General features: G+C 35.9%; 2 protein-coding genes and 1 long non-coding RNA gene across 4 annotated transcripts; 2 read left to right on the plus strand and 1 right to left on the minus strand.

Moving 5' to 3' along the window:
* Positions 1-42: 42 nt before the first annotated feature.
* Positions 43-4,394, plus strand: LOC110805276 (cysteine-rich receptor-like protein kinase 44). Its single transcript, XM_056833710.1, has 7 exons — positions 43-998; positions 1,852-1,959; positions 2,105-2,226; positions 2,703-2,913; positions 2,999-3,236; positions 3,368-3,518; positions 3,960-4,394. Exons 1-7 carry the CDS (start codon positions 188-190, stop codon positions 4,230-4,232), a joined length of 1,914 nt encoding a protein of 637 aa, XP_056689688.1. The 5' UTR covers positions 43-187; the 3' UTR covers positions 4,233-4,394.
* A 2,787-nt stretch (positions 4,395-7,181) lies between these two features.
* LOC110805277 (eukaryotic initiation factor 4A-9-like) lies at positions 7,182-8,234 on the plus strand. The gene is made up of 6 exons (XM_022010874.2): positions 7,182-7,304; positions 7,391-7,497; positions 7,573-7,667; positions 7,791-7,880; positions 7,999-8,114; positions 8,222-8,234. Exons 1-6 carry the CDS (start codon positions 7,237-7,239, stop codon positions 8,232-8,234), a joined length of 489 nt encoding a protein of 162 aa, XP_021866566.2. The 5' UTR covers positions 7,182-7,236.
* Positions 8,235-11,554: 3,320 nt separating this feature from the next.
* LOC130463840 (uncharacterized) lies at positions 11,555-16,729 on the minus strand. Of its 2 annotated transcripts, XR_008924005.1 has the most exons (5): positions 16,257-16,729; positions 15,279-15,385; positions 15,038-15,193; positions 13,039-13,125; positions 11,555-11,813 (listed from the first exon to the last, which is right to left on the minus strand). It is a non-coding gene; the product is annotated as an uncharacterized lncRNA (long non-coding RNA). The 2 variants fall into 2 exon arrangements; XR_008924006.1 differs by lacking the exon at positions 15,279-15,385.
* Positions 16,730-16,764: the final 35 nt, after the last annotated feature.

Here is a 16,764-nt window from a genome sequence, read left to right on the forward strand (position 1 = left end):
TTTTTGTTTTTAGTAAAGCTACATACTATTCAACATTTGAGTAACAAATTCAAACTCGGAAAACTATCAATCATATTGTAAGATGGTTTGCCGATGATCATATGAATTACTACGGAGTATAAGTTTCACCAAAAAAAAAAAAAAATCATACTTCCTCATATTTTTTATTATTATTGCAGTGCTAGACATGTTCACTTCAAGTCTGATCTTGAGTCTAATACTTGTTTTCTTGAAACAAATTATTTTTACAGATGGCCAGACAAACTTGGACTGCGAAATTTGTCAAGGCAATCGTACAAATGATGAGTATAGCAGAAACTTAAACAACCTTCTTTCTATCATAACATCCAACACCAACATTATTAACAATGGAGTCTACAACTCCTCCTTTGGGAAGGAACCCAACAAAGTTTATGTTCTGGCCGTATGCCGTCGAGACCTCTTAGTGACGGACTGCCATCGTCATATTACTGACTCGGCGATCAGGTTCCGGGAAGTATGTGTTACAAGTAATGAGTCAATTGGATACTATAGTAGTGAGAGTATATTCCGATATTCATACAAGCCTATATTGGATATCGACAGCAACATTAACTGCACCTTTAGAGGTCCCTGGCCAGTTCCGGAGCCTTATGTAGAGAAGTTCAGGCAGGAATCTAGAAGTTTATTTGATGGACTCATAAAGAAGACGGCAGCAGGGAATTCGAGCGATAAATCTGCTGCAGGAGTTGTTAATGTTACAGGTTCCCTGAGCATATATGCAATAACTATGTGCAGTCCAGATTTATCTTCTTCTTATTGCTTGCATTGTTTGAAACGGGGTCTTAGTGAGATCGATGTCTGTTGTAGTAGTCTTCAAGGTGCCACTTTCTATCGGTCCGGTTGTACGATTCAGTTTGACAATTATCCATTTTTCAACTTTGCTAGTTGGAATTCCATGCCACCATCAATTCTGCCACCGTTTACTCCAGCTCTAGCCCGGAGAAGAAGTAAACCAGGTAAACATAACTCAATTCATTGTCTTATTAGTCCCTCGAGCGAGAGGTCGTCGGGTCTGGATCGGGTCTCAGGTTATGATCAAGTCTGGTCACTTTATTTACCCGGGTTCAGGTCGGGTTTGGTTGGGTTGGTTTTCGGTCAAGTCATATCGGTTTATTTTTCTATTTCGGTACAGGTCGAGTCGTGTTCAATTTCGAGTTCGGATCGTGTTCGCATCATTGTAGAGTTGGGTATCGAGTCGAACTCGGATCATTGTTCGGCCGGGTCAGTTCGGTCATCGATCATCTTTCGAGTTCTGGATCGGGTTATACATCGGGTCATTGTTCGATCGGGTCAGTTCGGTCATCGGTCATCTTTCGAGTTCGGGATCCGTTATCGATTTTTTCGTGTCGATTACGGGTTCGATCGGTTCAGGTTGGGTTTTCGGGTCGAGTCAGTTTTTGACAGCACACTGTGCGTATATATATGTCCCATTCCTCTTTTTAAAGAATTCTATTTGATTTTCTTAGGCATTTTTCGGTTATCACTGCCAGTTTCAATTTTTGTTTTTTGATTTAGTAAGTCATATGATTAAGATTGTAAAATGAATTAAAAAATAGTCATATTTATAGTAATCATATTGATTTTGAAAACTGATAACCAAAAAAAGTCTGAAAACTAGTTTTTATGTTTTTAGTTTTGTAAAATACATAAATTGGAAACAAACAATGATATCAAACGGGCTTGATCTTAATTAATCGCTAAGTTAATTCTGTTGGGTGTTATACTCGACAAAACAAGACAGAGCAGAAGCTCATTTATTAATTTTGTGCTAATACTAACATTTCCAGGTACTAATTTCTCTACTTACAGGAAGGGGCATTTATATAGTTATCGGCGTTGTGATTGCGATATTGGCAACTGCCAGCTTACTTATATATTTCTCAAGGAGATCAAAACAGAATAAAGATCAGATTGATAGTAAGTACAATTAATGATACAAGTATACAACGACTCATTTCATACACCATTTTGGAAGATAAATATGCATAGTTTTGTTAATGTACTGTATTCTTTTGTTATTTGGAAACAAATTACTGATTAATCTTGCATTTTCTCCATGAAGACAATGATGAGATAATATGTGTCGACTTCAGAAAATTCGATTTAAGGGCAGTACAAGCCGCGACACATAACTTTTCTGATGCTAAAAATATAGGGAAGGGAAGTTCAGGAAGAGTATACAAGGTACTCCCTCCGTTTTTTTGTTTTGTTACGTATTCCTTTTAGGGTGTTTCACAATGTTTGTTATGTGGGAGAATCTATCCTTTTATAAACTTATTATACTATCATTTTTTTTGTCATTTTTTAAATTTAATTGGTCCAATTTTTTCAACTCATTAAATTTCTTTACAATTTCCCAAGTATGTTAAGTTAACAATTTTTCTGTTTTTCCATTATTGGTTCATTTTGATAAATAAAATAATCTTATTGGTTGTTGTAAGAATTAGTGGATTGACTTACTTGGGTTTATTTTTTGAATAAAAAAGAAAAAAAAATCTTTAATATACGTTAATAAACGTGCAAAACTCCAAACGTAACAAACAAAAAGAAACGGAGGGAGTATTAAACTATTAATCATCCTTGAATTCCTGAAATATATCCATTGAGCTGCCTCAGTTCCAGTTTGTTTTGACTTGGTTCTTCACATCTTGATAACTCAGGGAATCCTTCCAGGTGGACAAGAAATAGCAGTTAAGAAGCTATTAAAAATTGACAAAGATTTCAAACTGAAATTTGACAATGAGGTTCTATTATTGACAAACCTACAACACAGAAACTTGGTGAAACTCCTAGGATTTTGTGCTCGAGAGGACCTTAAGCTTCTAATATACGAGTTTCTGCAAAACGAAAGTCTCGATAAGTTTCTACTCGGTAAGGGACAGGGATATTATTTGCATTCGTAACATGTTGCAATGGATGATAGTTAAGTTGTAACAGTAAACATGAAATTTTGCAGATCCTGCTAAGCGTGCAAATTTTGATTGGGAAACACGATATAATGTAATACAAGGAATTGCTCGAGGCCTCTGTTACCTGCATGACGATTCTCTACTAAGGGTCATTCATCGAGATCTTAAACCAAGCAACATACTATTAGATGTTGACATGAAACCCAAAATTTCAAACTTTGGCAAGGCAACCCATGTTCATGAAGACCAAACTAGGGGAGCTACTAGCACAATTAAGGGTACATGGTAAGCGCTCAGAACAACTACAAATTATACCATTAATGAAGTTGGTTATTTTCATCATATTTAGAGAAGAATTACTCTGTACTTCAATTTCGTGGATACTGTAATGGTACTTGATTGCTTCAATTATACAGTGGGTATATGCCTCCAGAGTACGCGCAACAAGGGCAGTTCTCTGTCAAATCTGATGTATTTAGCTTTGGTGTCTTGCTACTGGAAATCATATGTGGGCAAATGATCCTATGCTTTTCAGAGGAAGAAAATGGCATGGATCTTCTAAGCTATGTAAGTATTGTAATGTTGCTGTTAGAATAATGCCTTGAATCGGTCAAACCCCTTACTGCAACGCCCCAACATGAGGTATATGTTATGATAGACTAGGGTTATCTGTTTTGGGCCTATTTTCTGGACTTTTCCGCATCTGTCTAGAGAGTAGGATATAGACTCTCTAGGTCATAACCTAATTGTATTCTGTAATCTGTACTGCTCAAGATCAACAAAACTTTCTCCCCTCTGAACGTAGGTAACACATTGTCAGTGAACCACGTTAAATCTCTGCGTTCTGTATTACCTTATTTAATTTTTTGTGCGTCTGTTATAACAGTTGCTTTATATTCTGAGTGTTCTTTCTTAGATTTGAAACAAAACACAAAGTAAAACTAATAAGGAATACTAATGTGAGTTTACAAGAAGGTAAATTTACATTTGTTTTATGATCTACTACAGGTGTGGAGAAAGTGGTCTGAGGGTACAGCCTTGAATGTGGTAGATCCAACACTCGAAAGGATAGAGAGTCACAAAACGCAAATGATGAGATGCATAAAGATCGCAATGTTATGTGTTCAAGAGAATCCAACACACAGGCCAACAATTGCTGCTGTTATTTACATGCTAAACAACGACATGATTACTATACAAGAACCTTCTAAACCAGCGGATCTAATCTCAAGTCTCAATTCACGTACAACAAGCTTCATAAAGGAAGGTTTTCAGCCATAGTTGTAATTACAATTCATTCTACAGAGCAAGAGACTCATATTAGAAAATATCATCAATGTAATTTGAAACAAATCTTGTTCTTAATATCATACTTGTGTAAAGATCACTTACATACTGCAAATTTGTAGCAATGCATGAATGTAAATTAGCATATTTTGTTGAGGCCAAGGCGTAATGTACTCTTTTTTATAATGCACTCCCACCATTCCGAAATAACCGCACCGGTTTGATCGGCACATAGTTTAAGGCAATTTAATCAACTTATTATTTAATTATTTGGTAGTTGATATTAGTTACTTATTTTTTTTACGAAAATGATAAAGGTCGCAACATGCGACCTTTAAGTCGTGTCACAACGATGACATGGCATGCTTATGTGTCATGATTTAAATTGGAAACTAATATATTTAACTTATATAATATATTATACATGTTTCAAAAAAGGTAGGAAAATCTTAATATTCTAATTTGTTTCCTTATTTATATCGTTTACCTTATTTACATATTTTCATAGTAAAAATATTGAATTGATAGTAAAATAATTCTGATGACACATAGCCTATGTGGCGCCTATATGTACCAATTAAACTGCGACACGTAAGATTGTGACAACCACTAGTGGAAAAAGGCTTATTTGCATCCCCGCATTTGCCACGCCATTCTGAACATGTGATGCAAATAACAAATTTTAGCATAAAATTTACTCATTTGCGTCGCAGCTTTGTTAAACTGCGAGGCAAATGACTCTAGGATCCCCCCCAGAGTCATTTGCATCGCAGATTAACAAAGCTGCGAGGCAAATGACTCAATCAAGTGCATCGCAGATTTACAAATCTGCGATGCACTGCGTGTCCACCTAAAATGTACGATAATTTCGGTTTCTAAAATTTAATTATTACCTTTTCCTTTTTTTTTATTTGGTGCGACGCAGTCTACCTGCTCATATTCCCTTTCTCTCCTATTCTCTCATACATATCCTGCCTCCCCTGTACAACTCTTTCTCTCTCGTATTTTCCAGATCTCCATTGTTGAAACTCCAAAGTTTCTCTGTCGATCTCTCCTTCAAAATCAATATCGAGCTTTCCCTTCAAAGTCTCCTCTCACCAAATCATCCCAATCTCTCATATTTGTTTTAAAATTCAAGCTTAGCGAATACGAAGGAGGCAAACCCAGATCTGAAAGCGATGACTTCTTCAGCCAGATTTCAAGCCGCGTTCTCTGAAAACTCCAGCTCTGAGTTGGATGAATCGGCGACGACTCATCTTGGGTGCGGTGGAAGTGGGGCTGAGTTTTGGGGCATTATGTTGAGTCGACTCAGACTGAGCTGGTCCCGAGTTACACCGGTACATGCCTTCAAATTGCAGAAAAGTGGGGAGAGAAAGAGGGATATAGCTGGGTTTTGGAAACAGTGAAATCTGCAAGTGTCCTCTTCATCTGCGAGCTCCCATTCCAGCATATTGTCCGTGAAACTTCTCAGGATTTCAAGGTAATTAAGTAAAATTTAAATAAAATTTGGAAATTTAATTTCAGTAATTTAATTGTTGCTTGATTTGATTAATTAGCTTGTGATTTCATTGTTGTTTGATTTGCTTCTCCTTTTGTGATGTACGTGTTTAATTGGTTAAGTGTGCACTGGTTAACTGAGATAGTATGATTGGGAATTTTAGGTTTACATTGTTGTTTGATTGAATTTAGGGCAATTTAGGACTAGGAATTTAATTTTTGTTAATTAATTTCTGATTTCTATAGGGCAATTTGTCTTTCGTTGTTTTCTGTGGCTTTGCAACATTCACTTGATTATCATACCCGATTATGGTCCAGTTGACAGTAACGTCAGAGGAGAAGGTATGAGTTTTGCTTTAGAATTTCGTTGATATATCCACTAAGAGTTGTGTTTAAATGTATCAATTGTGAGGAATCAGTCTGCCTTTTTGCCTACTTTTCAGCATTAGAGATAATTAAATGTCAAGCTAGTTGTTTATAAGAAGTATTGTGGAATTCCCATTCTTGTATCTAGCTCGAGTAGACTAATAAATATTGAGAAGTATCACATGAAAAATGGAATATATCAGTGAATGAATAGTGAGTTAGTTAACTGGGTGTCGATGGTATTCGGGTTTTTTATCTCTCTGTTTGTGAAGTCGACTCTAGCTTTATTCATGGATTTGTCAATTAGCTGATCTCAATCGTTTTTCTGTTCCTGACAAACATTGATATGGTCATCAATCACACTAATAATAATTTATTTTGCATACCTTGTTCGCATATGCTTTATGGTGTGGTTTCTTGTTGGTAGTTCAAGAATTCCATATTGTTCAGCCTGTTGGAAACCTAGAATTACTGTTTCGATGTCATTAGAGGTTATACATAGGATGTATACAGACTTGTGAGGCCATATAAACTCGTTGTACTAAAAAAAGTGAATTATGTGATCTTTATTTGTCTTGTTAATCCACATGAGATCAATTCTAGTATAACCGAGCACCAATAAATCTACGAAGCTTAGAGAGAGTTTGCTTGCAGTTTTATGTATGGTGTTAGGTACTCTCATGCTTGTAGTTTATGATTGATTTCATAGATGTGTTGGTTTGTGTATTCTATATTGTTTGCCTAAATAATTAACTATATTAGAGAGTTCTATCATTTAATTAGATATTCCATAATATTTATTAGCACATGGTGATTGTTTAGGCCCGAAAGATCGAATCGTACCGAAACATGTAACTTATTTCCGTAAAATTACCCTAGATTTGTGCAGATGCGAAACATAGATAGCTTTTTTTTTTGGCACTGTTTCAATTCATTAATTTTTGTGGTCTCGTGGTAAAGCATTGGTTCTGTATTTTAGGAAAGCATTGATTTTTCATTTTTGTGGTCTCTTATGGATGATTTTCAATTGAAATAAATAGATTTTCTCGTTCTGGTTTTGTCCGAAAATCTATCTTATTGCGTTCAAAGAGTTTGGGTTTTTGTAGATTCTAATGGTTGTTTGATCAATGCAGTCATGGCAGGAGTTGCACCTGAAGGTTCCCAGTATGATGCTCGCCAGTATGACAGCAAAATGAGTGAATTGTAAGTTGACTAGTTTGCTGTAATACATAATCTGCGAAAGTTTTATTGTTTTATCACTGATTTTCATTTACTCCATGACAATGAAGGCTTTCTGAGGAAGGAAGTGATTTCTTCACTTCATATGACGAGGTTTATGAAAGCTTCGATAAAATGGGTTTGGCAGAGAATCTTCTTAGAGGAATCTATGCTTATGGTAAATTTCAATCCTACATTCTTTTTTATTGTTTTTGTTTTAGTTATTTGAAAATGGAACTCTGTACGTTATCAGGTTTCGAGAAACCTTCTGATATTCAACAGAGGGGAATAGTCCCATTCTGCAAGGGTCTTGATGTTATTCAGCAAGCCCAGTCTGGTACAGGAAAAGTTTTTCCATATCAGAACTCGTCTGAACTTATAAAAGAATAAAGCCTAGAAATTTGTCCTTCTTTTGGAAATGAAAACTGGAAAGTGACATCTTTAACGACAAATTTTATCTGATTTCCACAGGTTTTGGATCTGATCACGAGAAGGACTTTGTTACAGCACTCCAAGCTGCTATTCGATGCATCAAGTCCCCCCCAGGAGTACTTGGAACATGTAGTTAGCTCGTCCATATTTTGATAATCTAGCCTCAAGTGTTTGTCGCAGCACTCCAAGCTGCTATTCTGGACTTCTGGTAGAGATTGATCTTATGGCTATTTGTTTAACTATGTAGGTGGGTGCTGTAGTGGAGTCAGCATCAGATTATTTTTCTAGTAGGTTGAATAAAAAGGAGAGGAAGAGCAGAATTGCCGATGAGGTGCTTGCTGATGGCTCCCCTGCTCAATACCGGTAAGTCACCAAAATTTTACTCCGCTCAAAACTTGAATCTTATTAGTTTGCTGATACATTATACATTATACATACCATTTTGTTCTTACTTTGTTATTCTTGTTTAGTTGTTGTCTTTGAGGCTGGGCTCTCTAAGAATTGTTTCTGTTTTTCTTTATGTTCTGCATTATTTGGAAATTAAGTGGTTTCTTACTTGGAGAGTTAGAGTATGAATGATCTTAAACACTGCCTTTTCCAGGTATTTTGACCTGTGCAGTTTTCAGTACTGAACCTCTTGCTTGTGATCCATCAACGCTTCCAAAATATCCACCAACCAAGGAGATGGATGCCAAACGACGTGGTGACGAAGCACGAAGGTCAGTAGCAAGCATTATTTATATGTTGTATGATTGGCCCAAGTGTCATGAGAAACTATGTATTTAGCATGTCAATCATCATATCTCTTCTTTTCACTTTCTTATTGGAAGAATGGTCTTAAGTTCTTCTGTTCAGTTCATTCTAAAATTTTGAAAAAGGGATATTTAGTACGAAGTATATATTTTTTGTCAATTTCAAATTAATCTGACTTGTATTCACACCTTGAAAAAATAGAACAGTTTTCTGCCTCTGGCCGGACTTGTAATCAGTCTTCTTTTGTAGATAATTTGTAATGTTATGTTGTTGCAAGTAGCAATGCATTGTTGAGGCCTAAATCAATATGGATTTTGCAGGACGGATATTGTTTCAGCGATGCATGGTGACAAATCCGCTAACTTAAGTGTGGTTGGAAAATGCCTAGAGAAGGTTTTAGAGGAGTCTCGTTTTGCGAATAAGTTTGTGCTACCATATAAGGAAGTCCATGAAGACTCCAGTAACACTTTTTTTGGGATGGGTCCTTACATGGATTTCCCCTATAGAATATTATAACCGTAAGGTCTAGATGTTGGTGCTCCGGTATATCTTTCCGGCTTCGATACCATATTTTTGTTCTTTTGATAATTTCTGTAACTTTTAACATTCTGGAATTTTGTTTAAATTGAATGTCACTATATTTGCATTTTGTGTTTTGGTAGTATTAAAAGTTGCTTATTTTATTTAATCTGTAGATTAAATAAAATCAGCAGCAATTTTTTTAAATATCCAAAAAGTCATTTGCGTCGCTCTTTTAGTAAAACAGCGACGCAAATGACTTTTCAGCATTTTTTCAAAAATGTCATTTGCGTCGCACTTTTAGCTATTGTGCGTGGCAAATGACTTATTTTTTTGGCGCTCAAATTGTCATTTGCGTCGCACATTTAGCTATTGTGCGTGGCAAATGACTTATTTTTTTGGCGCATGAAAAGTCATTTGCGTCGCACATTAAGCTAATGTGGTGGCAAATGACTTTTCAACATGGTGCCTGAAAAGTCATTTGCCTCGCACATTTGCTTAATGTGCGACGCAAATAAGGGTCATTTGCAACGCACAAATGTGCGACGCAAATGACTTTTAGTCATTTGCGTCGAGAGCTTTTGCCACGCACAATGTGCGACGCAAATGCACTTAAATGTGCGATGCAAATGACCCTTTTTCCACTAGTGAACTAAATGTTGTCGCAACTTGCGACCTTTATCATCACCTTTTTTTTTAATATAGTCAGTGAAAAATGTATCAACTTTTTTAGGATGGTGGAGGTAAGAGTGATTTTTTTAATGTCTTTTTAGATGTTAGGAATATAAGTAGGACTTTAGGTAAGTGAAATAGACAATACAAAATTAGAAAAATATGCCATATATAGAAACGATGCAAGTATTCTGTGATTGTTTTATAAGGAAAGTGGTGCAAGTATTCCGGAACGGAGGAAGTAGTAAAAATTAGTGTAACTAAACTGAAACATCTAAAAAGGCTCGGAGTCGAACGGAGATGCTTTCACACTGCTTCCCAAGAGGTTGCAGGTAGATGGAAAGAAGATCCTTCATGCGAAAAGATAAGTATAGCTAACAATATATTTTTAATTTTGTAGGTTGCGTTACATTCACCTGATTTAAACTTAATTGAATTTAGATGAAAATATTTTAATTTACATCACTTTCTGTTTCTTTATATAGAGGATATGATGCTTGGAATATTGGCCAACGACTAATTTTTTTTTTTTAAGAAATTAATTGTTTCTTAACAATTGTATATGGTGAAAGTTTTAGATACCAAATAGTCATAATTTTAGCAGTTCGAAAAAACTCAGTTTTCTTTGTTAGAATATGAATATTTATGTACATAATCATGTAAATTGATTATGATTGATTACATAATATTGTGTGATTGATTCTCTGATCGATGGTGTAAATATCTTGTGATATATTTACCTAAATTAATGCTGAATACTTGTTAATGTTGACTGCTAGTCAAAGTCAAGTAATAAAAGTTACGCGGACTATTATACTCGCAAATCGCAATGCATAACATAAGTCAAGTGAACTCCTAAATCACGTCGTTGTTGACGCCGACGACTAAGCAATAAGTAAATAGCCAAGCCACTGTAATACGTTAGAAAATTATCCAGTCAATCTTAACCAAACTAAACGTATGAAATTCTACCGTCTAATATACGGAGCAATACAGTACCGTCCACAACTGCGCGAGACCGATTTTTCAACACAATTTTCTCATGTTCACACTTATGGAGTATTTTCTCTAAGTTGAATGTCACCCGACACCCGGTTCTTCTAGAAATTTATTTCAGGTCAATTCAGTTAAATTCATTTCAGGTCAATTCAGTTTATTTTAATTTGGTTCCATATTTTTATTTTAGTTTAGTTAAGCTCAGTTCAATTCAAATTAACGAATTGGGACATATAAGAAATGTTTTTTTTTTTTTTGGTTCTACTACAAGGTGTTTCCACCGCCTTGGGCGAGTAGAATAATCTATCACGGGAGTTTTGCATGGGTACCTCGATGGGCAGCATCCCACCCAGTTGAGATTTTTTCCATTCACTAGTGGAAAAAGTACCTGTTGAGGGGGGCATTTTGGGCTTATGGAGGCGAACATAGCCCGCTTCGACAGACGTGGCTTCAACAGCTCACTTAGCTGTTGAGGCGGGCTTTGTTCGCCTCAACAGGTCATCTGTTGTGGGGGGCTTTCAAAAGCCCGCCTTAACAGCTCAAAACCAAAGGGAAAAATAAGGACCTGTTGCGGGGGGCATTACCAAAAGCCCGCCTCAACAGACACCTCTGTTGAAGCTCACTTCTTAAATGCCCCCCACAACAGACCTGTATTTTTGCGCCAATACCTGTACATTGGCGCCATAAATTCATATGTTGTTGAGGCGTACATTAAAAGCCCCCTTCAACAACATTAATTTTTTTTTTCCCAAATTCTTTTAAAATATAAAATAGGTGGCAATAACCAAATCTATATATATACACCATTGAGTATTGAAACCTGTACACCAATCAACACCAGAATAGCAAAGGTATGAATCTGCTTATTTTTTATTAATAAATCATTAAATTAACTTCATTTATATTAACCCAATAGAGAAAAGCGTATAGTACGTACGTTTACAATTTTTAAACACCTAGCTAGCTAGTCTAACAAATTAAAACTAATATTAACAAATAAAGACAAAAGGCTAGAGAGCTAGTCTAACAAATTTCTCTAATCTGGCCACTTAGCTCCCTTTAGATCATGCATTACAAACCTTAATTAAGGCCGTGTTGACTTTCTTCCAATCGACTCGATCCCTGCAAGATGGAAGGAAAATATATGAGTACCAAAGTTTACACTAACGATATTATCTTTACATTCCATTGGATCATAAAAAGATATAGTTGCAGACTATAGAGATAATTAAATTGTTCAAAACCATGCAGCTAAACTGTACTTCTAATTGCTCTGTGAGCATTAAAGTGTCCACGAAAGCTGATGCCTGTCAAACCATGATTAGTTGGTTAATTTGAATATGTCGTGGTTTGTAAATCTAGGGCCCCCAAGTGAAGCCCTTCCTTAACGTAGACGGCAAACAAATAATACTGCTAGCTTCCTGATACTATTACGTTTAAAGGTCTCATTCATTCGAGGTTCGTACATTCAGAAAACTTAAAGTGACTAACAGATAATCTATCAACCAAAATTTGATGATGATATATATGAAACCCGAAGTTTCTCATACTTCCTTGGACTGACTGTGCTGTGAAATCGCTGTCAGTATTAGATAAAAAATCTGAACACAATTAGTTATTCAGAAACATACATGATCAGTAGATCAATGATTTTGGCGGAAACTGTCTTCATACCTAATCCAAATTATTGGAAGAGTATGAGAATACTAATCTTTATATAAATGTATATTTGATTACAAAGTGAGAGTGTACTGACAGCTAATCAGAATACTAATTTGTATTAAACAACTAATCAGAGTGTATTGTTAGGAGAATGTTGTTTTCAGAGATAAGTTCCAACATTAGTTTCTAGTCTAATAAACTACTCTAGATGGATTCTGCACTTAGCTAGCTGAATACAGTAATCCTGCAGACCAATGTCCAATAGTTCGACATCGGATACGTGTACGTGTTCTACTGTTAAGCATGGAAAATGACAGCAATTTCAATGAGATTTATGACCTAAGAGTGCATGTTATAGCATCAGCTGAAAGATTATGTGAATTCATGAAAAATAGGAAAGCGAGGAAGAGAATAGAGTTAATTACATGAAATAGTGGAAGAAAAGAACATATATAAAATATTACCGTTATTGTGCCCCCCACATAACATTTTCATCTATTTTCCTATTTTACAGGTGGTAAAAAACAATTTTTTTAAAAAAATTAGGTGGTAAAATACAAGTTTTAGTTTTTTAGGTGGTAAAAAACAATTTATCCAAGACAATAACGAGCTAAGTAAATAGATTCCCCACTGTAACAACAATATGTTCTAGCTAGTTCTAATCAGGAAGCTAAAGTGTCCTTACCTTGATGTCTGGATGAGTTAAAATATACACTCCAAGAGATGGATCTAGAGTGAAACCATTAACACCGCTTCCAGTACTCAAAACAAGCTGTAAAAACAACAAAAACTGCCATGTTTTAACCACCTCAATTTAAACAAAGAAATAAATGAGAAAAAGAAAGAAAACAGGAGGAGGCTGCCATATAATTTGATTTCTACAATTTTGCAAATTCAAACAGATAAAACAATTCAACACAATGACGGACCAAGCAAGTACGAAGGAAACAGTTAGCACACAAAATGATAATATTTTTTTTCCTTGCTTTGCTGCTATAGTTTACCAATCTGCTATACTTAGCACCAGAATACGTGGGCATCACCGGCAGTATATCTTGAGATCAGCTGAGGCAACATAACCTCACTCACAATAGACAACATTAATGTCCTAAATCACAGGTTTCGATTAGAAAGAACTAGCTGTTTACTGCAAAGGACACTTCAACAAACACACAGAATAATTTCCTTCAATAAATGTAAGAGCAAACCCATTTTCTGCACTATAGTTCTCAAGCAGCAGAAAACACTAGCGCTCTGAAATACACAAGTCCAACATGAATACACTTAATCACATCATACAAATAACGATCTGCTTTCTGCAATACGTCCAAAGTTTTAACAAAACCTAGAAAACGGATCGAAGAAGAAACTACTTCGATTTTATCAGATCGAAACAACAGCAACACATCATCATATACCATCCCAAAGAAACCCCTTGACGTCTTTCCACATCATACACCATTCAGACTTCAATACCAGCATTATTAAGGCAGAACCTTGATAAATAATGCTATTCAGGAATATAAATAAGGCAAAATGAAAGAGCACGTTTATACATCACTGCTCAATCTGAACTTATCGAAAAATGGGTTATAGTAGTGTTAAGTTAAACTGAACTTATTGGAATTCAACTGAGAAAAAGTGAAATTCTAAAGAAAAATAAATAAAAATAAAACATGGGATAACATTATTATTGGTGACATTAAGATTTCATTAAATTGTTACATTTAGTTCCTGTGAATATATATTAGTAGGAGTAGTACTGTAGTAATATATAGGTCTCTAGTCTCTAGTAGTATATTAGTAGGAATAGTACTGTAGTAATATTTAGATTTCATTAAATTGTTCATTTGGCCAGAGACACGACTCTGATTTGTAAACAATAGCAAAAGGCTAGACCTTGCAGTATCTCGTCCTCACTCCTCAGCCTATCAAGTCTAAATCAGAAACCTTAAATCAACAAAATAAGGCCAGTGTAAACATATAATTCCATCTAGAAGAAGCATGTTAATTAGAAGATTAAAGAATATCCTTAACCAAACACAAGAATGCAAACATAGAGGCAATTTTGAAGATCTTCACAACCATCGGTGATACCCTCCCCGCCTGAACCAAATAGAAAAAGGACTCAACGACAGACAACCCATAATAGTATAATACTCAATGTGAGCACGACAAATAGAACAACCTAGTAATGGCTATGAAAGCTGCAACATACATGAATCTCTAAAAAGCAGTAATGGCTATGAAAAGGACTAACTTGAAATTCGGGATTGAAGCCTATACCAATCAACAACAACTTCTGGTCAAATCTGTTCAAAAGAGTAACTTATCATATGTGCCAACTAGAACTTGATGCATTGGAGCAACTATAAGTTCAAACGTGAAAGCAACAAAATATGTATTGCTAGAAACAATAGGCTAGTAAAACACTCAACAGACCACCAAATATATAAGGAACAAACTCGCAATTTGTAACAAAAAGTTAAAACGGACAAAAATAAAAAAAACAAGATAAAACCATGGATTCAAATTTCAAAATGGGCAAGTCGACAAGAAATTCCAAGTTAATATCCAATATTGATCAATGTCACACACACGAACAACAAAAGTCTAATCTCACACAAGTTGACAACTCCACAACCAGGATTACAAAAAACAATCAGATAATCTACATAACGTACCTCAGAGCCATGCTCCATATGGAACGTCTCTTGTACTCCACCAGGCACTATGATACAACTGTAACCTGAAGCCAGACGAGATTTAAAATTCTTTCTAGTTGCTGGAGATAGACCCAACCATGTCCATATATGCCTCAAAAAAGGAGTGTAGAATATCTAGCCATCAGAAAGAGGTAAGACTAATGATAAGAGAGAAAAATAGGAGGTCAGAAAATTTAGGACTTAGGCATGTAGGACTTACAACAGTACTAGCAAAGACGTTAATTTTCGAGAAAGGAAGAAAAACTGTAAGATCAGCAAGAGAAACAACACCAATTGGCAACACCGAATGAGGCTCATAGCCAAAAACTGCATATAGCAAGGCACATAACTTTAGTTTAGTGCCTTAAAAAGGATAACTGTGTTGCACATGCAATCAACCTCAATCCAGCAATACAGCATACCTAATATCCCGAATGGACCATAACAACCATCTTAAAGTGTACATAAGTGGTTAAGGAACAAAATCAATGAAAAGTCAAAACCTTCTCTTTTCTGTATGAAATCTAATATACTCTAGACTGGTAGGATTACAAAACTTTCCTGGCAGCATCAGTTCTAGTCAATGATCACCTTATTCTGAACATATACAAGCACATAAGTTCATAACCACTAAGAATGACTTTGTTTGTCAACGCGGGTCACGCAAGTGAAATTCATATCCGATAATGATCAATCTCACGCAAACGAACAACAAAACCGCTAACTCGCTGACACAAACTATCAAATACTCATCAGACAGATTAACATCAAAACAACAATCCTAAACCCAAAATAATGGACAAACAAAGTTTGAAATAGAAGATTGAAACAAGTAGAGTAGTTTGAGGAGTGTTACCCAAAGGGAGACGATAGTATCAAGAACCCAACCGAGTTGGCCAATGAAAGTAAGATAAGTCAATCCCACAACTACCATCATCTCATCATACAAAAAAAGCAGTAATAAAAGAAGACCCCATCCACCCAATCCCCATCCCCGGCCAGAACAAAAACAAAAAAGAATCAATTATAAACTAACAATTGAACTAGAAAACCACAAATATCAAACCCTAATTTGTAAATTCATCCAATATTGGAACATTAGCCTAAACTTTCTGCATAATCAACTCATTATGCTCAACTAATTGAAGGGAAACTGAATTTTAAGACCAAGCAAAACAAGAATCAATTAAAAGCTCACCTTGACAGATTGCGTCACTGTGTGAAACAGAGTCAACCGAGATAGGGAAGACGACGGTCGGGGGCGACTACTATGGAAGAGGAGGCGAGGAAGGTGGTGGTGGTGGTGGAGGCGCGCGGTGAGGAGCGGTGCGAACTCGCCTGCAGATTGCACTAGAAGCGTACTTGCTTTGTTTGAATATAGAGATTTGAAGGGATTGTTTTATCGGTTTGGCGATGAGAAGCTATGTTTTTATTGTTTTAAATTTCGTGAATATCGGTTGAAGCGAACAAAACAAAGCCCGCCCCTTTAGACTAGTATCTATTGAGGCGGGCAATATAAAGCCCCCTCCAACAAGTTCTATTGAAGCGAACTCTAAAAAAGCCCGCCCCAACCTGTTAGTAAATTTTTTGACCCGTGTTGACTAAGTGGTTGTTGAGGCCCACTTATATATGCCCCCCTCAACAAGGGGGCTACAACAGGGGTTTTTTCCACTAGTGATTCTCAAGTCTCGAACCTGATGCCCTTA

This window comes from Spinacia oleracea, chromosome 6 (genome assembly GCF_020520425.1).
Source record: "Spinacia oleracea cultivar Varoflay chromosome 6, BTI_SOV_V1, whole genome shotgun sequence".
In the NCBI taxonomy this organism is placed as follows: Eukaryota; Viridiplantae; Streptophyta; class Magnoliopsida; order Caryophyllales; family Amaranthaceae; genus Spinacia; species Spinacia oleracea.